The sequence below is a fragment of the Emiliania huxleyi genome (genome assembly GCF_000372725.1).
Source record: "Emiliania huxleyi CCMP1516 unplaced genomic scaffold EMIHUscaffold_48, whole genome shotgun sequence".
NCBI lineage: Eukaryota > Haptophyta > Isochrysidales > Noelaerhabdaceae > Emiliania > Emiliania huxleyi.
In genome coordinates this window covers 440,381-460,834 of record NW_005198391.1, presented here as the reverse complement: position 1 = coordinate 460,834, position 20,454 = coordinate 440,381, and the positions used below count along the sequence as shown (strand labels likewise).

The 20,454-nt window shown below is 65.9% G+C and overlaps 6 protein-coding genes across 6 annotated transcripts in view; 2 read left to right on the top strand and 4 right to left on the bottom strand.

Moving 5' to 3' along the window:
- Positions 1-3,768: 3,768 nt before the first annotated feature.
- EMIHUDRAFT_57362 (methionine sulfoxide reductase) lies at positions 3,769-4,236 on the top strand (the record flags this gene model as incomplete). Its single annotated transcript, XM_005767760.1, has 1 exon — positions 3,769-4,236. A coding segment is annotated over one exon (468 nt), but the record flags the coding sequence as incomplete, so codon positions are not given.
- A 3,047-nt stretch (positions 4,237-7,283) lies between these two features.
- EMIHUDRAFT_436817 (hypothetical protein) lies at positions 7,284-8,580 on the bottom strand. Its single transcript, XM_005767759.1, has 5 exons — positions 8,521-8,580; positions 8,044-8,448; positions 7,885-7,934; positions 7,777-7,813; positions 7,284-7,696 (listed from the first exon to the last, which is right to left on the bottom strand). Exons 1-5 carry the CDS (start codon positions 8,560-8,562, stop codon positions 7,292-7,294), a joined length of 939 nt encoding a protein of 312 aa, XP_005767816.1. The 5' UTR covers positions 8,563-8,580; the 3' UTR covers positions 7,284-7,291.
- A 2,530-nt stretch (positions 8,581-11,110) lies between these two features.
- On the bottom strand, positions 11,111-12,196 carry EMIHUDRAFT_211564 (putative cytidylyltransferase; the record flags this gene model as incomplete). Its single annotated transcript, XM_005767758.1, has 3 exons — positions 11,111-11,308; positions 11,443-11,547; positions 11,621-12,196. The coding sequence occupies 3 exons, from the start codon at positions 12,194-12,196 to the stop codon at positions 11,111-11,113; spliced, it is 879 nt and encodes a 292-aa protein (XP_005767815.1).
- Positions 12,197-12,837: 641 nt separating this feature from the next.
- Positions 12,838-16,276, bottom strand: EMIHUDRAFT_211563 (hypothetical protein; the record flags this gene model as incomplete). The annotated part of the gene is made up of 11 exons (XM_005767757.1): positions 12,838-13,170; positions 13,237-13,506; positions 13,587-13,652; positions 13,722-13,799; positions 13,925-14,005; positions 14,064-14,296; positions 14,485-14,590; positions 14,670-15,118; positions 15,212-15,246; positions 15,431-15,645; positions 15,752-16,276. The coding sequence occupies 11 exons, from the start codon at positions 16,274-16,276 to the stop codon at positions 12,838-12,840; spliced, it is 2,391 nt and encodes a 796-aa protein (XP_005767814.1).
- A 2,186-nt stretch (positions 16,277-18,462) lies between these two features.
- On the top strand, positions 18,463-19,086 carry EMIHUDRAFT_66448 (hypothetical protein; the record flags this gene model as incomplete). The annotated part of the gene is made up of 1 exon (XM_005767756.1): positions 18,463-19,086. The coding sequence occupies one exon, from the start codon at positions 18,463-18,465 to the stop codon at positions 19,084-19,086; it is 624 nt and encodes a 207-aa protein (XP_005767813.1).
- Positions 19,087-19,548: 462 nt separating this feature from the next.
- Positions 19,549-20,454, bottom strand: part of EMIHUDRAFT_464491 (hypothetical protein) — a gene marked incomplete at both ends in the record, with an annotated part of 2,069 nt that continues 1,163 nt past the window's right edge. Inside the window, one exon of the mRNA XM_005767755.1 lies at positions 19,549-20,379. Within this exon, the coding sequence (XP_005767812.1) occupies positions 19,549-20,379 (831 nt within the window). The remainder of the gene's footprint in view (positions 20,380-20,454) is intronic.

The following is a 20,454-nucleotide window of genomic DNA, read 5'->3' as shown; positions in this document are numbered from 1 at the left end:
GACGACGAGGCGCTCCACGCCGCCGCGCACTCCGTCGTGGTGGAGTTTGGGATGGAGAGGCCGGACATGGTCCACCACCCACGCGGCTGGCTGGTTGCTGAGTCCCCATACCCCGGGGGCGGACCGCTCGCGCAGCCGCAGTCCGAAGCGTTGGGCGGCGCTGCCGTCCTTGCCTGCGAGGTTCGCTTTACGTGTGCTCTCAGATCGCTGGGAGGGTCTCTGGGAGAATCGCTGGGAGCGGCGGCTCACCGGGGATTTGGTTGGCACAAACGAGTTGTTGACGCCGCAGCTGAGGGAAGAATATTTCAATGAGTCGTAGTCCATGCAGACAAACCTACAGTGGTGGGGAGGACAGGTGCTACAGGGAGACCTGGCATCGCGGTGGCGGGTGGCCGTGGCATGTCGCTGACCCGAGATCGAACGTCTCGTCGACAGAGCCCTGGACGACGCGTAGGGTCATGTTGTCGCTAGGGTAGACCGACCATGTCAGCGTCATCGGCTCGGTCGCCACAGCCTCGGTCGCCATCGCACTGGTTGCGCCGCCGGGCAAAATCGGCTCTCTGGCGGCTATTCCTAGCCCACGAACTGCTGGGGGGTGCCCACCACATGCTAGGGGGGGGTCCCGACCCCCCCAGAGGCTTCACCACATGCTAGGGGGGGGGTCCCGCCCCCCCAGTGGCTTCACCTCATGCTAGGGGGGGGGTGGGGCGTGCAGAGAAGGGCGCCCCCCTCCCTGGAAGCGATGTGCGCCTGCTCCAGAGGGGGTGGGAAGAGGAAGGAGGGCGGTGGCGGAGGGGGTGGCGAGGGAGGAGGCGGTGGGGGGGGAGGCGCCTGTGGCGAGGGAGGAGGCGGTGGCGGAGGGGACGGCGGGGAAGGAGGCGGTGGCGAAGTGGGCGGCGGTGGCGGCGTCGCGCGAAATTTCTTTTCCCTTTCAACATCTGGAGGCCCAAAAAAGCCCTCTACCTCTCCCACATATCCAATGTCCGCCGCCGAGTCGAAGACGCTGTCGCCCGCCGCCGCCGACGAGAAGATCGTTTCTCCGCCCACGAGCATCGAGAAAGCCGTGGCGCGCCCGACGCCCCCCTTCCCTGCGTGCGCGCGACCCCGATCGACGACGACGCACATGCAGTCCCACCCCCCTTCCCCGTTCGTCAGGTCGAGGCCGCAGAGCCGGCCGCGGCGGACGCAGCGCCCGCCGTCGCCGACCCCACCCCGTCCGCCGGCGAGCTCACGGAGCCCAAGCCAGAGGCACGCCCACTCTCCGCTTCCTCACGCCCGCCCGCCGAACCCACCTCCCCATAAATATTTCGACGCGTGTGCGCGCGCAGGCCGGGTCGGAGGGGAAGGCCGAGCAGAAGGAGGCCGCGCCGCCCACGACCGTCGACAAGCCCGCCGACGAGCCCGCCCCGACCGCGGGCGAGGAGAAGGCCGACGCGACGAAGGGCGCGTCGCCGGCTTCCGAGGCCGGCGACAAGCCCGCGGCGGAGCCTGACGCTGGCAAGCCGGCCGCCGAGGCGACCAAGGAGCCCGCGGAGGACAAGACCTCCCCCCCGAAGCGCCCCGCCGAGGGCGAGCCCAACGTCGACGATGGCTCGCCGCCCAAGGTCGCCAAGTCGGCCGCGGAAGCAGGGCCAACCAAGGCGCCCGCCAAGTCCCCGGCCAACAAGGCGCCCGCCGTGACCGAGAACGATGCCGCAAACGATGCGGTGGCCGCCTGAGGCAGTTGAGCGCGGGCCCCCGATGAGGCCCACCGCGAATCATGCCTCGAGGGACTGCAGCTTTTCACTCGGAGCACATTTCGGGTTGCGGACGCGGACAGCGCAACACGCTCATGGCATGCTCATGCCAAACACAAAATGGGCGTCGAAGGTGTTGTGCATTTTATCTTCTATATGCTGAGTCTTGAAACACAGCGCAGCCTGATTCGTACGAGTTAGTCGGGGCGGGGGACGGGGCACACTCCCACGCACGCGTCCGACTGATATGGCTCGACGCTGCCTCTCGTGCGAAAAGGGGGGCAGGGTGGCTCATGATCAGGTGACGCTGCGAGAGACCTGAGGGGTTTCTGCGGTTCACCAGCTTGGCCTCCCTCAGCGTCAGTAGCGGTCGTGGCTCACGCCCGTTCCGAGCTCGCGTCGGAGCTGTCGGTGTCGCTCACACGCACCATGTCTCGCATCTCGTGTGGTCACCGTCTCGATCTGCTCCAAGCCTCCAAGACACGGACGCGGGGCGGGGCAAGCGGCGCAGGGAGAGGCGGCGGGATTCAAAGAACATCGGCGCATGCGGCGGCGGTCGCAGCGGAGGGGGGGAAGCGGACTGCTGGCCAGCATTGTGCAGCGGCGGGTCGGTTCGGTCACTTCGACGACGAGAGCGGGTCCCGGTTACCGTTGTCCTGTCCCGGGCAGCCCCTCGCAGCCCCTTTCCTTTCCCTGATATGTGACGCCCGGCCGCTCGCAGCACGATGAAGATGGATGCGGCGGTGACGTCCAGGTGACGTCGAGCTCAAGCAGAACCCCCCGCAGCACACCTTCCTGTAGAGCTCTACATCCGGCGCGGGAGCGACGGACTGCCTCCGATGTAGAGCGATGTAGAGCGATGTAGAGCGATGTAGAGCGATGTAGAGCACGATTTACTTGGTGATTTCACTGTGAATTTGCGCTCTACATCGCTTTACACATCGGAGCGAGGCAGTCCGCCTGCGCCGGATGTAGAGCTCTACAGCTCTACAGCGCTCCAGCGCGCTCTACAGCTCTACAGCTCTACAGCGCTCTACTCGTCGCCCTGAATGGTTGGGCAGGTTAGTCAGGGCACGATCCCGGCGTGAACACACCTGACAGTGGCATGCACCGCGCTGCGGCGCGTGCCACTGTCTTTGTTTGAAGTTAAAAGTCGAATCAGAGCGGCGTCGGCGTTGCCCTGAGTTTTCCTCCCACGGACCGCCCGTCCGGCACAGCTCCGGGACGCACGCCGGCGAAACACCATCAAGCTGCTGTACGGCCCCGGCATCGCCTCCCCTGGCTTAGCTAGACTGAGAGATATTGTGCACCTTGGTCTGTCTCTACAATGTATACACTGACACTTCACCTCCCAGAGCTCGTCCCGGTCCGCCACGGCCATCCTCGGCCTCCGGAGGGCCCCCGGCCGCGGCGCGGTGCGGCGGCGTCACAAATCCGACGGCAGAGCACCGGGACGCGGGCGAGTGATCTGAGGTCCAACTAGACGTATGCATTGCTCATCCAGGGCTATCACCTGGACCTATCAACAGGCGCCTGCGGCGCCGTGGTCAGGAGTTGTCCAACCATTCATACAGCACAGTACACTCTACATCCTCTACACCCTTCCTCAGGACAGGTGACCGGCCGAGGCGACGGCGAGGGAGGGACCCTCTGTCTGAGGTCAAAATCAGCCAAGCGAGCAAGACTGTAAGAGGCGAGGCACCGAGTCAGAGCAAACCCTCTCGCCCAGCCAGGGATCCGGCCTTCTGTTCCGGTTTTCTTTTCCTGTGTCGAGCCTGTCTGCTGGAGAGAGAGTGCGTTGTGTAAATTCTTTCCTTTGCCCGCCACCCACCACCCAGCGTCGGCGCGCCGTCTAGCAGCGCTAAAGCGAACGAACACAATGGTCTGGCGCTTGCTCCTGCTGCTGCCGCTCTCCGCCACCGCGTACGGTGGCAAGCAGCCTGGTGAGCGGCAGCGCGAAGCGCTTCGCAAAACCACGGTCGCCGTCGACTCTTCCGGCCGGTCATCTGAGGTGGCCTCGCTGGTGGTCGCGGCCGGCTGTTTTTGGGGAGTGGAGCTCGCCTTTGCGCGACTGCCAGGCGTGATCAGCACCGAGGTAGGTTACATCGGTGGATCAACTCCCCGGCCAACGTACAGCGCGGTTTCGAAGGGCAAGAGCGGCCACGCAGAGGCTGTTCGCATAATCTTTGACGCGAGCACCATCGGCCTCACGACACTGTTTGGTGTCTTCTTCGACGTCCATGACCCGACGACGCTCAATCGACAGGGCAACGACGTCGGGACTCAGTATCGCTCTGCGATCTTTTACTCTGACGAACGGCAGCGCCTCGCCGCGCAGACCGCCATCGAGCGCGAGGCTGAGCGGCTCGGCACGCCGCTGGCGACGACTCTCGAACGCGCCGACACCTTTTGGCCGGCGGAGGACTATCACCAGGCGTATCTTGAGAAGGGAGGCCAGTCGGCCGCGAAGGGCGAGCAGACGCCGATTCGCTGTTACGGATGAGCGTCAGAAAACACCTTGTCAGTGATTTGTGGACACTGTGCCGTGATGGTGATAAAAATAAATAAAAATGATATACTAAAAGATGGGTAAAAAGAGTCCCCGCCCATGCGGTCTTGATACATATGTAAATGTGTAACCGGTTTCTCGCTGAGCCCTGGCTGTCAGGCTGTCAGGTGCTGTCACCTGTCAGGTGATCTGTCGGGCTGTCGGGCACTGATCTGTCAGGCACTGTCAGGTGCCTCTGTCAGACCAGCTGTCAGGTGCTGTCAGTGCTGTCAGGTGCTGTCGGGTGCGTGTCTGACAGGCGAGGTGATCTGTAGCTGTCGGGTGCTGTCGGAGCTGTCGGGTGTTGCTGTCAGACGCTGTCGGAGCTGTCAGAGCTGTCAGCGGCTGCTGCTGCTGTTAGACGTTGGGCTGTTGCTGTCAGGTGCTGTCAGGTGGTGCTGTCGGGGTGCTGTCAGGCTCTGACACACATCAGCCACACTTATGACACTATCAAGAGGGCGCTGACTATCAAGGGGGTGCTGACGCCGATGACGCCGGCGGCTACGCAGCTACCCCCCCTCCTACACGGGAACACGGCGTGATCACGCCGGCGGCGGCGGCCGCCTGGGGAGCGCAGATGGCGGCGCAGAGGCACAGGCGGCGGCGGCGGCACAGACGGCGGCGGCCACCCCCACCCAGACGCCGTAGGCATATGGCTGTAGGGCCCCAGAAGGCTAGCTGGTAGCTTCATTTGTAGTAGCACAGCCGCCGGTGCTGGAGAGGGGTCCGCAGAGGTGGGGCGGGAGGGTTGAAAGAGAGACCCATGACCATCCCATGACTACATGGACCACACTCACATGTCTTTGCATGTAATTTTGTTATACCCTCATGGGGCACAAGAAAGAGGCTCTACGGGGTCTGTGTACGGTCTGTGCTGCTGTCAGGCTGTCAGCGCTGCTGTCAGGCCACTGTGTGCTGTCGGGCTGTCAGGCAGCTGTCAGGCTGTCACGTTAGGGCCTGACAGCGACGGGTCACCTCGCCTGTCAGGCTCTGCTGTCAGGCTGTCAGATACGTGCTGTCAGACTGTCAGAGAAAGTGCTGTCAGCGCTGTCAGGCTGTCGGGCACTGTCAGGCGCTGTCCGGGGTTTGCTGTCAGTCTGTCAGACCAGGGCTCAGGTTTCTCGTGAGAGCGCTTCTGAGTAGTGAGTTCTGTGCATCGACCATATAAGTAATAAGAATTAAGATATATCGTCACGTGTGCTTCGTGGCGGCTTCGCCCCTCTTAAGCCCTACACAGTATACTCTTGTGTGGCATGTTTTGCGAGTATCTTACCTTATATTTCCCCGCGGCCGGTTTTCCGTTTCGGGCGACGGCACACTCACCGAGCTCTCCGGCGGGGAATCATGTCGGCGAAGGCGGGCTCTGGCGTCTCGGTGATGCGCTCCGATCCCGACGCGTCGACCTCGACGGAGGTGGACGCGCACGAGGCGCAGTGGCGGGCCGGCGTCAACCGCCAAGCACGTCCAGACGCCGCTTCGCAAAGACGGGCGGCGTCATTGGCTGCTGCAGCCAAGCGGCGGCGGATAAGGACATGAACAACATACCTGCGCAAGCCGTCGCCCGGGCGGCCGCAGGCGGTGCCATCTCAACCCACTCTCGGCACCGCTGCACGTGCGTGCTCCCTCTCCCACCCAACTCGGCTCCACTCTCGTCCACCCGCGCCCACCCCATCATCTGCTCTCAGGCTGATTGCGGCGTGTGTTGCGCAATGCCGAGCCACCAGACGCTGGCCAGAGCATGATTGTGATGCCTCTGTCTGGGCCGGGGGGGCGTTCGACAGCGCGCGAGGCTGCCTCCCTGCCCTTTGCGACGCTTGCGACCACTGCTGAGTTGCATGCAGTACAGAGTAGCAGTGGTGGGGAGGGCTTGCGCCCCCCCCCCCCCCCCCGGGCAGAATGGTAAACTCGTGTCTACTCACCTCGTCGGCTCCATCGGCTGCCTCTCCTCGTGCGCCGGCTGCCTCTCCATCCAACCGCTTCAAATTTAATAGCCGCTTCTGCGTCCCCTTCTCTGCCCGGTGCTCGCGTGTCGCGATGTCGCTCTGCCGAGAGGGTCATCGCCGGCGTAGGCGGAGCGGCGGGCCCTTCGTTACAGAGACAACAAAGACATTTCACCCCTCGGGCTGTTGTTGCAGACAGAAAAACAAATTTGGCGCGCGTGCGCGCAAGGTATGCTAGTATGGGACAAAAGCGTCGAAAATGTCCCAAAAAGCGTGTCTCGAGTTTGTGGCAGCCCCACAGCCGGCGCGCGCCGCCAGGAAGCACCGCTCGCGTGTCGGCCGCACTCCCTGGCACCCAGGGAGTGCGGCCGACCGACCAGACCGAGTAGGCTCGATGCCGCGCTCGCTGTGGGGCTGCCACAAAGTCGCCGCCGAGCGTGCCACCGACGGCGTCCTGGCGGAGGTGATGGAGTGTGAGACCTGAGGCTGCGGAGGTGACGCCTGAGGTACCGGTCCGTGCACAGCGACTCAGCCGGCGACCGCCACGGGCTCAGACGAGACCTGTCGACGCGTTCCGGCTCAGCTTCACCGTGGTCATCGGGCGTCTGTCGACGTCAGGACCACCCATACAGCTCGCGGGTGTGAGGTCGCAAGAGCCAAGATGGTGGCGTTTGGACATCCCAACCATCACACAAGACAGCCTGTAGGTGATGGCGGGACGGCGCAGTGTTTGTGGCACTCGGCAGTAGGCACCCGCGGCACGGCCCCGCTGTTGGCTCTCGCGGGCTGCGGAACCGGCCCCAGAAGGGGACGGTCCGGGCGAGTGTGGCAGCTCCTGCGCTAGTATGGGCACCCTCTATCATAGCACTACTGATCCTGGTCATTAGAGCTGCCAGGGATAGCGTCAGGAGCCGGTAGGAGTCAAAACCCCTCATATTTGAGACATCGTGTCCCATATACTCGCAAAACGAGCCGTGTGCACACAGTGCAGCTGCGGTGCGAAAAGTGGTTCTGGTTGTGGAGAGGGAGCGTGGGAGCTGGGAGACCAAAAAAGATTTTATCCGCATTCACCGTGTGCGCCCGTAACAAAACACAGCATGCCTACACACGCAGCTCCTCACGCAGCTATACAACGTCGTGTCTTCCCTCATCTCTGTGGCTCCTCTGCCAGCCGAGGTGCGAGGAGAGGAACCAGAGAGACCCACACGCAGCACACACACAGTGGGGAGCGAGCGACACGAAAGAGGCGGCGCCCGCGAGAAGCGCGGGCCCCGCGCCGCGCAGGACAGACAAACGTACTGGACATGGGCGGCACTGTACCGGTCCCTCCTTCCCCTCCCCCCCCCCCTCGAGTCACTGATTGCTGCTCGCAATGAGCTGCGCCTGCTCGCGCGACACGTACCCGCTCGCGGCGTCGCCCCGCTGGACGACGGGCCCGGCGGCGGCGGCCACGTCGCTCGCCTCGAAGGCGCCTGCAGAGCAAGCGGGCCGGTGAGACGGACCCACGCACTGCCTCCCCTCCGCTGCTGGCCCCTAGCGCGCCCGTGATGACCATCTCTGCAGGGAGGCGGAAGCGCAGGTAGACGCGCCTAAGGAGACGGGGGCGGCGAGGTTGACGCTCCCCTCCCCTGGGCTCGAAGAGAAGTGCGGGCGGGCGCGCTTCGCGTAGCGCGTCAGCAGCAAGAGCGAGCCGCATATGCAGAGCGTGACCTGGCCGGGGCGGGGCGGCGGTCGGAAGGAGGCGCGGGGCGGGGCGGGAGAGGGGCGGGAGGGCAGGCGCAGCAGGCGGGGGGCCGGGGAGCAGGTGGCCGCCGCGCGCCATCGTCGAGACCGACCAGTGCACGTAGATGAGCCACGAGAAGAGGGCGGCCGAAAAGTGGAAAAAGACGAGGCCGAGCACAAAGCAGTAGTAGGCGGTGCGGTACTCGGTCATCATCCCGTCGACGGCGGGGTGCATCGAGCCGTCCGGACCGCGCAGCGCCAGCCCCGGCCCCATCATCGAGAGCAGCGTCGTGTTCAGCACCGCGATCAGCTCAAAGCACATCGCCGTCGTCGTCACGAGGAGGTACGCGATTCGCAGCGCGTACGCGCGGTCGTGCGGGATGGCCACCTGGGTGAGGCCCGAGTACGCGAACCCCGCGAGCAGCGCCGCCTGCGTCCCCACGGCCTGGCAGTTCTGCGTGTAGTAGTTGAGCTCCTTTTCACGAATCGCGAGCAGGTTGACCTGCGGCGCGGCGGAGGCGGGGTCGCGGCGGGGTGGCGCGGGCACCGGCGCGCGTGGCGCTTCGGCGCGCGCCTTCAGGTTGGTCTCGAGCGCTCTCTTGTCGGCATAGAGCATCGGGTCTGCTGGCGCTGGCGCGCGCCGCGAGAGACACAGCGCCGGCGTAAGAGGAACAAGAATTCGGACGCGCCCAGAGCAAAAGGTGAGAGCGTTGTTTCATAAGGTTATCGAGCCCTTCTTGCCGCTCGGCTCTTCCTGTTTGTCGGCACAGAGCTCCGTGCCAGCCCTCCAGCGAGATAGGAACGAGTGTATCGCTTTGACGGATCGACCGTGCTTGTTATCAAAACCGATCTCACGTACACAGTTACACTCCAGACGTTCTGTACTCTCCTATCCGGCAACCGGCGAGACGCTGCCGTGAGCCAGCCGCTCTTGCGGCAGCCGCCAGCGGAGGCCGAGCGCGTCGCGTATCGATCGAGCTCGCGATCCGGGCCGCCGTGGAGCCCACGGAGGAAGACTTCATCTGCTAGGACGGAGTCCCGACGCTCGCTGCGTCCGCTGGAACTGGGGTCTACACACCTTTCGTTTCCGCGTCCCGCAGTGGCATACTTTCAAGCGGCGTGTGGGGGTATATTGCAGATTTGAGAGATTTTTAGCAATACCAAACAAATCTAACACTCAGTCACTCACACGTCATTTGGGGCCTGGAGCCCTGTTCACGCGCGCGCGAGACGTGCAGACAGGGTTGCCAGGTGAGAGCGAATGGCGCGGTTCACGCCTCGCACAACAGAGAGAGAGATGCGCTCTGCATGGTGGGACATAAAAGAGAGCGAGTACTTGGGCGAGTAGGCCGTGCGGTCGACGCTGCCGCGCGCGACTTTGCGCGCGAGGCGGCGCAGCTTGAGAACGGCGGTGGGCGAGAAGCCGCCGCCGAACGTCTCGTGGAGCAGCAGGTTGAAGTTGTTGCGCTTGACAAAGATCGCGTTGTTTGTGTTGTTGCAGATTTGTCAATGGTACCGCGTCTGCGACGCGGGCGCCTTGCGGGCAGAGCCCTTAGCCACCCTTCATATCTTGCGCGGTCAAAACATAATTTCAAGCGGCGGGCTTTGCTACAAGAGACCACATAAAAAGAAACCCCGGCGCTGTCGCGTCGTTTGCCCCGCGCAGCACCCGCGTGCGCAGCCCGTGCGCTACAACGACCCCATGCGCTACAGCGACCCCAACCGGTGGGTCTTCTTCGGCCGCGCGTGGGCGGCAACGATCGCGACGGCGTGCCTCAGCTTCGGCGCCTTCTCCTTCCTGGTTCCTCCGCCAGACCCGCCAGTCCTGGAAGCGAGCCGCTTGAGAGCCACGTCCAAGCGCAGCGGCGGCAGCGCACCCTGACGCCGCCATGGCCGGCTGGACGTGGCCACCCCGTCCTCACCACGTGTTGGCGGGCGACAGCCAGGCGAAGAAGCTCCGCCGTCATAGCTGCGTGCGCGCCTTCGCCATCAGCTCTTGTACCACCTGAACCCGCGGGGCGCGTGCGGATGCAGCCGTGGCCTCCGATGACCGCCCCGCCGCCGCTTCTGGCACTGCCGCAGCTTTGCGTGTTGCCGGTGGCAAGGGCAGCGGCGCGGCGGGTAAACGGTGCCAGTACCACCTGCCGCGCGCGCCAAAACACACCGCCGAGCCGCCAATAGCTAGAGAGCACGCTGGAGGTAATCGAAGCCGCGCGCGGTGGTCACGACCGTGCCGCAAGCGGTCAATATCTCTCCGACACCGACCCACATCGCGGGCTTTTGGGTGGCAGGCGGCAGAACCCCATCTGCCGTCCTGCCAATCGCCACGCAGACATCCTCCCCCGCCCCTGCCCGGCGCCCCGTCGCAACAGCCCTGCCCGCATTCGCCCTCTCCGTGCGTTCATGCCATCCCCTCCCTCCACAACCCACAGGCGGGGACGCGAGGAGGCGGCTGACGAGACTATGGGAGGTGGTGTTTGGGCGAGGAGGCGGCTGACGAGACTATGGGAGGTGGTGTTTGGGGGAGAGGAGCCCCGTCGTTTGAGTGTGCGAGGATATTCCGGTGATCTCCACTCGAGGTTGACGTAAGGCCGTATGACGGCCGCACGCAGCTCGTCCGTGCGTGAGACACTGTGTATGTGCGCAGAATATTGACTGCCGGAGCGGCGTGTCGTGTGTGGGGACGTACCGTTCCAGAAGTCGAGACGAGGCTCTGCCCGCGCTGTGCCTCTGCCCTCTCGGCATCTGCCGCGGTCTCTGGGGGGGCCCAGGCCTGCCCCGGTGCCCCGCGCCGCGCGGGCCCGCACCGCCCGGGCGCGCGGCCCCCCGCGCCCCGGGGCCCGGAGTCGGGAGAGTTATTTGCGCATTGCGCGGTGTGTGGCGTCGTTTTTTCGAGTGTGTTAAACCGTAAACGCCGTGACTGACATATGTTTCGCACAAATGTGCACATCCGCCGAATGGCTGATTGACCCCCTACACCTACCAACCCCGGCCCAGCCCCAAGCTCGAGAGGCCAGAGGCGCGAGAGCGCGAGCTGAGACGTGCACACAGACTCAGACACACCCCAGCGCCCAGGCGAGACGCCAGAGAGCGATGTGCGCATGCGCGTTGCCCAGCGCGGCCAACTGACTAGAGCCGACTCCTCTCCCAATCTCCCAGCGGCCCTACTCGTACAAGCCGTGCTCCTTTGCGTACGCGCGTATGCAATCGGGGAGCACCTCTGCAGCGGCGGCCGGATCGTCGCCGGCGAGGGCTCCGCGCGCGGCGCTCGACGAGACGGCGGCGAGGGCCTCGTCGTTTGGCATGAAGTGGAGCCGCCCGTGCGTCACCTCGGCGGGCAGCCCGCTCCTCACCGCAGCCGCCTGCGAGCGGGCGCCGCGCGGCTCTCGAGGAGGAGAGGCACCTCTCTGCTGTGCCTCTCTCCGATGTGAGCTCTCCCCCTGCTGTGCGCCCCTTCCCCACACGCCCGCGCCGAGCTCCCTCGCGACTCCCTCACGGCTCTCTCACGGGGCCAGCTTCCCTCGCGGCTCGCCTGCCCTTCGGCGCTGAGGCCGGGGGCCATCGTCGACGCGCTCGCCGAGTCGCGCGAGGTGACAACCACCTGCCACGGTCCGAGGACGTGTCACGGACACGTCCAGGCGAGGCGAGGCGCGAGAGAGGGAGACCGCCTCGACCGTGCCGAAGAGGGAGCGCAGCGCGTCGTCCCTCCGCCCCTCCGGGTAGTACTTAGGGTCGACCACACGCTCCCACGTGTCGTACCCGACCAGCAGAAAGATGGTGGCGTCCGGTCCGCACAGCGCGCGGAGGGCGCGCGCCTTGTCGACAAAGAGCGGGTGCGCCGTCACGCCGCAGACCGTGCTGCCCTCCACCTCCTCGCGCGCGAGCAGCTCCATCATCTGCAGCCGGTGAGGCAGGCTCGCGCCAACAACCGGCTTGTCCGCATTCTGCTTTGCGAGGAGCAGCATCCGCCGGCGGACGCCGAAGCGAGCGGCGGCGGAGCGGAGCAGGTGGACGTGCGCGCACGTCGGCGGGTTGAAGGACGAGTCGAGCACGGCGACCGACTCGTCCAGCGGCAAGGGCCACTCACCGCCACCGACAGCCGGCGGCACGAGCTGCACCCTCGGCTCGACGGCGATGTCGACCGACGAGAGCGCCCTCTCGAAGCGCTCCAGCTGCGGCAGCGCGCTGGCGGAAGAACCGGTGCCGGCCATGGCTAAGACGGAGAGCCTGCGAGCGAGCAGCCTTTGCATGTGCGGGTCTGGCTCTGCAGGCACCGTCGTCACCGTGCCGCCACCTAAAGCGTCAGGCTGAAAAAAGAATATTTCTGGCGGCGAGAGGGGAAACCCAAAGCGCAGAGCCCACCCTCGGAGACCGTGTTTACTTTACGGCCCTTTCCCTGCGAACGCGCACCCCCCCAGGAATAGGTCTAGCCCGTAACCCGATGCCAATCATCCGGCCCGCTGGGTGTGCTTCCAGCCCCCCGGGCCCCCGGCCCTGGATCTGCGGTTGATGACTGCACTCCAAGTCCTCCAAGTTTTCTTTCTTTCTGCTATCTGTCTTAAAATCCCTGTGTGGTGGCGGCGCGCCGTCCTCCCATCCCTCCCTTGGTGTGTGTATGTTTTCTTTCTTTCCCAAAATTCTTTCTTTCTTTCTTTCATCTTTGGAAGATGGAACTATCGGTCCCCCCCCATAATTTGTCCGTGCGACCTGCATTATTTTACCCGTCTCGCAGCCGAGGCTAGGAGCTAGCGCTGGCAGCCTCGTACCTCTAGTTTGTCAGCACACGCAGCCCCACGCACGTCGCGCGTACAAACAGACATACCTCTCGAGGGACCTGTACTCTCTCGTTTTTCAGCGTGTGGTGTGAGGCGCGCCGCGCTCACCATGGCGCTCACGTGTCCTGCTGAGCAGCGCATGCGCTCGCCCTCTTCGTGTCGACGATGCTCGTGGTGGCGGCCAAGCGGCCCTTGAAAAAGTCCGGCTGGCCGCCGCCGACAAAGATCTCGAGCCGCCCCTTCTCCAGCGTCACGCCAGCCGAGGCGGCGAAGACGGCCTCGCCCGTGGCCTCGCCGCCGTGCACCACGGCGCGCGCCTCGGGCGGCACGCTCAGCTTCACCGCGATCGAGGCGCCTGGCGCCAGGCGCTTGATCCGCTCAAACGCGCCCAGCCGCACGCGCGGCGCCGGGACGGTGGCGTCGGGCTGCTTGAGGTACACCTGCACGACCTGCTCACGGGCCGACGCGTGAAGCGCGTGTCGTTGACGGCCTGCGGGACGCACACCAGCACGCACCTCGTCCGAGGCCACGGAGCCCGTGTTGGTCACCGTCACCGTCACGCCCACCGCATCGCAAGCGGAATGCGAGGCGGCGTCGAGCGACAGGCTGGAGTATGCAAAGGTGGTGTAGCTGAGCCCGTGCCCAAACGGGTAGAGCGGCGCGCCCTCGAAGAAGCGGTACGTGGCGCCGCGCGAGCCGCTGCTGGCGTTGGGGTACATGCCCGTGTCGGCGAGCGGCGGCAAATCAGCTGTCGCCCGGTAGAAGGTGACGGGCGTGCGGCCCGCCTACGGAAGGCGCATATAGGAGGCTCGGGGAAGTGCCTCCCGGTGGAAGGTGACGAGGCGTGCGGGGCCGCCGGCGAAACGTCGCCGAATAGAGTTGCAGCCACGGCCGCGCCACCCTCAATCCCCGGATACCACGCGTCCAGCACCTACGGTCAGGTTCCGAGAAGCTTCAGGGCAGCTTCCAAAATGATCTCTGCGCGCCGCGCGTCGAGCACAGCGTCGCAAGCGGCGCGGGTGGCGTTGTCAATCGCGATGGCGCCGCCGTGCACGAGCAGGCAGACGAGCGGGCCAGCCTGCTAGTCACAGGAACCTTCTAGGAACCTTCTCTAGCAGACGAGCGGACCAGCCTACTCCTCGGGATTCCGGGTGAGCTCGGGCGATCTCGGTGCACGAGCAAGCAGGCCAGTGGCGCTCGCACCGTTGCGGCACGCAAGGCGGCGACCATCCTCTGCTGGCCGAGAGGCAGCTCGATGATGCGCCGGTCGTTGCCTGCGGGGAACTAGCGAGGACACGTGGACGTGGGCAGGAGGGCGTGCCCCAGCGGTCCGCCAGTGCACGCCCTCGCGCTCGCAGTGGTCCCCGAGCCCGTCGTCGTCGCCGTGGCAGTACTGGTCGAAGGCGAGCCCGAGCACGACCACCGTGGCGTCCGCGGAAGCGGCGGCGGCGGCAGCGGCCCTGAAGCCGTCCCTCGACTCTGGCGCGCCGATGGCGTCGAGACCGCGCGCTGCGGTGACTGTGCCGCCGCCGAGCCGCTCTCGCAGCGCCGCCTCGAGGGAGAGGCCCCAGTTGCCTGCGGGGAGGGCACGCGGAGCGGTCGTCGCGGCCGAGTCTCCTTCCCGCAACGGGAGAGGGCGACTGGCAGCTGCCCTTGTTTGCGGACCCGGCGTAGTTGCCGAACAGCACGCCGGAGACGTTTGCCTGCGGACCGACCACGGCGAGCCGGCCAACCTTGGCGTCGAGCGGAAGGGCGCCGCCTACCGAAACGCGCGGAGAGGGCGGTCAGCGACAAGGCGCCGCCCTGGGCGGTCGAGCGCGGGAGGGCGCTGCCCTTGTTCTCCAGCAGGGTCATGAGCTCGAGGGCCGCCTCGCGCGCCACGGCGAGGTGGCGCCTGAACACACACGAGCGCGCGTGAAGAGACGTCGGTCACGCCTCGCGCCCCCACGAGGCGGCGCCTGTTGGAGGCGAGCTCGGTCGCGTTGTAGCGCAGAGCGTTGTAGCTCACGTGGGTGGGCGGGTCGAGCATGCCCAGCCTAGACCTCAGGCCAACCTCGGGTGCGCTCGGGTGCGCTCGCGGCGGGCGGGAAAGTCGAGCTGCGCCCCGCCGTATGCGCAGCCGGAAGAGGTTGCGGAACGCGCGCGCCACGGCGGCGGGTGTGGTCAGGCCGTCCCGAATGGCGGCGGGCAGCGTCGAAATGGCCAGCGCGGAACCGCCCTCCTGGTCGATGCCGGCGTTGAGGCCCTGCGCGGCGCCCGCCCGCAGCGTGGCGTTGTAGTGGTGCGCCAACGCGATGTTGGCCCAGGCATCGTAGTCGCTGACGACGAAGCCGTCCCACCTCCACGTCTCTCGCAGCACCGCCGTCAGCAAGCCGCGGCTGCCGCAGGTGGGCACGCCTAGCACGCACGGCTCCGAGGCGGGTCGGAAGAGGTTCCGCCCGCGCGAGGCCAGCTGCCGCGCGGCCGCCGTTGAGCGAGTTGTAGGAGCACATCGCGTGCGACGAGCGGGCCCGCACGACGCAGGCCTGCGGGGCGGGGCCGGCGTCTCGCACAGGTCACACGGCTATAGCTTGGCCATCTCCGCATCTCGTCTGCATCTCGTCTGCATCTCGTCTGCATCTCGTCTGCATCTCGTCCGCATCTCGTCTGCATCTCCTCCGCATCTCGGCCAGAGGTCGGCGGTGCCACACCTGGAAGGCGGGCAGGTACGTCTCCCACAAGTCGCGCGCGTTCACGTCGACGTTGAGGCTCATGCGGCTCGGCCCCCCGGCGTGACCCTCGGTGTTGTACACCGCGACGTGCTTGCAGCAGGTGCCGGCCTGCAGGTAGCCGTCCGCGTCCGTGCGTCCAGCGGTGTTGTTCTGCGCGCCCCGCACAAACTCGACGACGAGCTCGCCCATGTGGGTCGGGTCCTCGCCGTACACCTGGCGGAGGGATGCGGCAGGTCGTGGCTGTCACACGTCGTGGACGTGTCACGGGAATGCCGCGGGCCGTGCGCTACTCCTCTCCGGCTGCTCCTCTCCGGCTCACCTCCTGCGCACGGCCCCAGCGCGGGTCGCGCACCAGGTTCAGGTTGGGCGCGTACAGGGTCAGGCCGCAGCCGTTGCACGTCATCTGGCGCCTGCGCGGGTCTGACGCGAGGAAGCCGTTGTGCAGCCCGCGCGCCTCGCGACCCACGACGGCGCCGACGGCCCGCAGAGTGGCGTGCGAGAAAGTCGCGCCGAGGCCGACGCCATTCGGGAAGACGGTCGCGCGCGCAGGTGTGCGAGCGACGCCGTGCTGGTCGTCGTTCAGCCACTGGTACTCGGGGACGCCGAGCTCGAGCAGCTCCGGCGCCGTGTTATGCAGCTGGCCGATTTGCGCGCTGAGGCTGGTGTGCGCCACGAGGAAGTCGAGCCGCGCCTCCGTGCCGAGCGTCCAGTCGAGGTGAGTGCCCTTGATGCCCGGGCACTTTGCGTAGTCCGCCGCCGAGTCGACGCATGTCCGCGAGTCGCTGGGGCAGAGATACTGCCCGCGCTTGCAGCCGCTCTTGGCGCCACACCAGTGCGAGCTCATCGTGCACACGCCGCTGTCCGGGCACCGCGTGAACTCGCCGAGACACGGATCGAGGCGCGAGTGCAGAGCCGCCGCGCTGGTGAGAATGAGGAAGATCAGGGTGGCGCTCGGCGACCGCGGCATGAGTGGAGACGGCCGCGGCTCCAACACGTTTGCGGCGTGTCGCCAATAGAGGTGGTGCAATCGAGGCGGTGCGAGAGGGGACGGCCGACAGAGATTTTTTGTTTCCGGTGATAGTACTAGCACGCGCCAGTTCGCACCTGTGTCGAGCCTGTCTGCTGTGAGAGAGAGTTCTTTTGTTTAAATTCTTTTTCAGTGTATCCTACCTACCTACCTACCTACCTACCTAGTGTATGTAGCTCTTACGTACACTCCCTTTGCTGCCACTCATAAAATCGTTGGGTCGCTAGGTAGGTAGGTAGGTAGGTAGGAGGGCCCCCGCCCGCACACACGAGCCCACATACATACAGAGAGGGACGAGTGCACGCATTGGGCATCAGAGAGCCATAAGTGTCTGTTGTTGTTTGGCTTGAGCCAAGCAGGCACACCCGCGCGCGAGCGATTAGGCCAGGCCCGAAGCCTGACTCAAGCCAAGGTGGAGCACAGGGACAGGCAGGGACACCGTACTCACGTACTGACATCCCGCCCCGCGCCAGGGGCGGTGGCGCGCGCCGCGCCGGGACACTTTGGACCCGCAGCCTGGCATACGCCAGGCCACAGATCCGCCGGCAGAGCCTTAAAGCTGCATCCGCGATCCGCGCCGGCTCTCAGGAGAGATCCGGTGTGGTGCTAACCGCGTCCTCGCAGGCCGCCGAGTTCACGATGGTGTCCGGAGGGAAACGGTGCAGCTGCGGCATCTGAGGGAGGGTGTAGAGGATGTAGAGCTGTAGAGCTGTAGAGATGTAGAGCGCTGGAGAGCGCTGTAGAGCGCTGTAGAGCTGTAGAGCTCTACATCCGCCGCGGGACGAAGCGCCTCCGTTGTAGAGCGATGTAGAGGCGCTCTACAACGTGAAATCTCTACAACAAACTCTACATCATAAGCGGCGAACGAGGCACGGTCGCTCTCCGACATGAGGCGCGTTGCACTTGCCAGTGCTGCCCTGGCCTTCTGTCTGCCCGCCCAATGGGTGGCAGGTGCCTCTGCTGCTGTGGCATGCCTCACGGCTGCGACTGGCCGGCGCCTCGACGCGTCAGCTCGGCTCGGCGTAGTGATAGTGGCCAGCGCAACTTGCCTGGACTCAACGCTCAGCCAGGAGCTCCCGCACGCGCTGGCGCGAGGCATGGCGCATGCAACGCTCAACAATGCTCGCCTCGCCTCGCGCAAATGCGACCGTCCTCGCAGCCGACAGTCCACCGCCTGCTAAAGAAGCACAGCGACGAATGCGGCACCGGCGACGCATGGCAGGCTGGTCATGACGCAGTTATAGGGTGTTGTGAGCCGTCGGAGTGACTCTCTGTGTGTCAGGGATAGTCAGGGCTGTCCATCAGAGCTCCAGTAAGCTCGGAGACCCCCCATTAGCGCGGCTTGACCTCTTTGAGTCACTGCCTTCCCGGCGGTTTGGCTGTAGAGCCTCTACAACAAACTCTACAGCAAAATCGCGCTCTACATCGCTCTACAACGGAGGCGCTTCGTCCCGCGGCGGATGTAGAGCTCTACAGCTCTAAAGCGCTCCAGAGCGCTCTACATCTCTACAGCTCTACAGCGCTCTACACTCTACATCCTCTACACCCTCCCTCAGTGCGGCATGTCGCAGTGCGGCATGCCGCAGTGCGTCACGCGGCGCTCCTGCAGCAGCGCGCGCGGTGGTGGTGAGGAGGGAGCAAGCCCTTGAGCTGCTGGCGTAGTCCATCGCCCGCGCACGCGCGCCGGCTTTGAGGTGGTTCCACCAACAACTGGCCCAAGGGGTTGAGACCCTGCGGCGTTCACGTACGGACCCGCCTCGGTATGGCTAACCTGTTGGCGAGCGGTGCCTATTGGCGCTGCGACGGCGACTGCCAGGAACGTGCAGAACACGCTCGCAAGCAGACCGTATGGCAAGTGAGGGTGAAGTGCTGACAGGGTTTGCGATGATTTTATGATGAGAAGAGAACAAAGGTAGTCGAAACACATTGAAGCCCTATCCGCCAAGGAGCCCGAACCTGCTTGCGGAACGCTCGCGCGTAAAGCCATCCCGGCAATGGCGCAGATGGACGACGATGAGCTGCAGCGCATCTACACGTGGGTGGACGAGGTGCCGCTCTCGCGCCCCAAGCGCAACATTGCTCGCGATTTTGCCGACGGCGTGCTCACGGCGGAGATAGTGCACCACTACTTTCCGCGGATCGTCGAGGTCCACAACTACCCGAGTGCCAACTCGTACGCGCAGAAAATGTACAACTGGCAGACGCTGAACGCGCGGGTCTTCAAAAAGATGGGGTGGCAGCTGCGCCAGGAGGAGCTCGACGCCATCTGCAGCTGCCAGCCGCAGGCGGTGGAGCGGATGCTCAAGCAGCTGCAGGTGCGCCTCTCGAAGTACGGGTCGCGCAGCAAGGAGGAGGAGGCGGCGCCGCAGCGACCGCACGCGCAGGCGACGCCCCGGTCCGCTGCGGCGCCGCCGCGGAGGGTCGGCGGCCTCGCGGGAGGCGCGCAGGTCGGGCTGCGCGACGGCGCGGTGCAAGAGCTGCTCGCGGAGAAGGACCAAAACATCAGTGAGCTGCGCGAGACGGTCGAGATCCTCGAGATCAAGATCCAGAAGCTGGAGCAGCTGGTGAGGCTCAAGGACTCGAAGATCGCGACGCTGCAGGGGAAGCTACAGAAGTACGAGCCGTGATGCTAATGGTCAGCCTCCAAGTGCTCTCCAAGGTAAGGGACAAGGCCGACGCGCGCGCCGGGCGCGGCGGCGTCAGGCTCAAGCCTTAGTATGGAATTATCGTTGTGTTTGGCTGTGATTCTCAAAGGACGGAACACAAGTTTTGGATTCGGTACATCGTCGCACGCGAGAGAGCGGGTGCGTGTGAGACACAAGCGCGAAGCGGAGGGCAGTGGGTGGCCGGGGTGACCCTGGCACCATGCCTGGCACTCACGCAGCCCACGGCTCTGCGGTTCTCAAGACTGCCGCGCGTTGCAGCGCAGTGGACGAAGGTCTCGTGCACACCCGCATCCCCCGACTGACCCCCGACTGAGGGCATGCACACGCTCCAAACATCGATGGCGGCGAGCGTGGGCCGCGGTCCCTCCACACCAAGGACGACTCACGGCGAGTGAAGCGCCTCTCGGCAGAGCAGCCCCGCGGCTACTTGGCCTGCGCCTCGAGCCTGGAGAGGAGGGCCTCGACCTGGTCCGACTTGATCTTGTTGACGGCCTCCTCGGGCAGCATCTCCGGCGCGCGCTGCCCGCCCGCGGCCGCCGTGGCGTTCTGGTACATCGCCTTTTGGCGCCGCGTGGCGCTCTCCTCGCCGCCAGGCACCGCCGACACGGGCCGCGACGTCGACGAGGCCGCCTCGTCGCTCGCGGCGGCGGCCTGGCTCGCGGGCGGCTTGGGCGGGGTCTCGTACCACCACTCGTCGCCCGCGCGCTCGTCGACCCAGACCGACTCCCCGCCCTCGAAGAGCACGAGCATCCCCTTGGCGGCGGCTACCTTGGTGACGACGCCCGCGTACGGCACCTGCACCATCGCGCCGCCGCCGGCCGCCTCGTCCTCCTCCTCGTACACGACGACCACGCGCGAGTTGACCTTTGCCTGCGCCGCCTTGAGCTGCGGCCTGCGTGGCCTCGCAAGCTCCGCCCCCCCCCGCTTCGCACTGCGCCCCTCGCCCGAGCGCGCGCCGCGCTGGCCCGCGGGCTGCTGCGACCAGTGCGGAAGGCGGGACGGCTCCGCCTCGGAGGCGGAGGAGGGCGACTCGCTCCGCTCGCCCGGCCGGCGTGCGCGCCCGTTCGCGCCGTTCGCGCCGTGCGCGCCGTTCGCGCCGCCGTTTGCACCGTTCCGCGGCGCATGCCTGCGGCGTGCCTCGAGGACCAAGCAGCGCGCGAGCGAGGAGAGCTCTTGCTTGGTGAGCGAGCGGGCGGCCCACTCGACGTGCGCGACGCCGTCCTCCGCCTCCTCCTCCGCCTCCTCCCCGTCCGCCTGCGAACACAAGAGGGGCGCGGCCTGTGAGCCCACTCTTTCAGGCGCCGCCTCGCCCGACCCGCCTCGATAGGA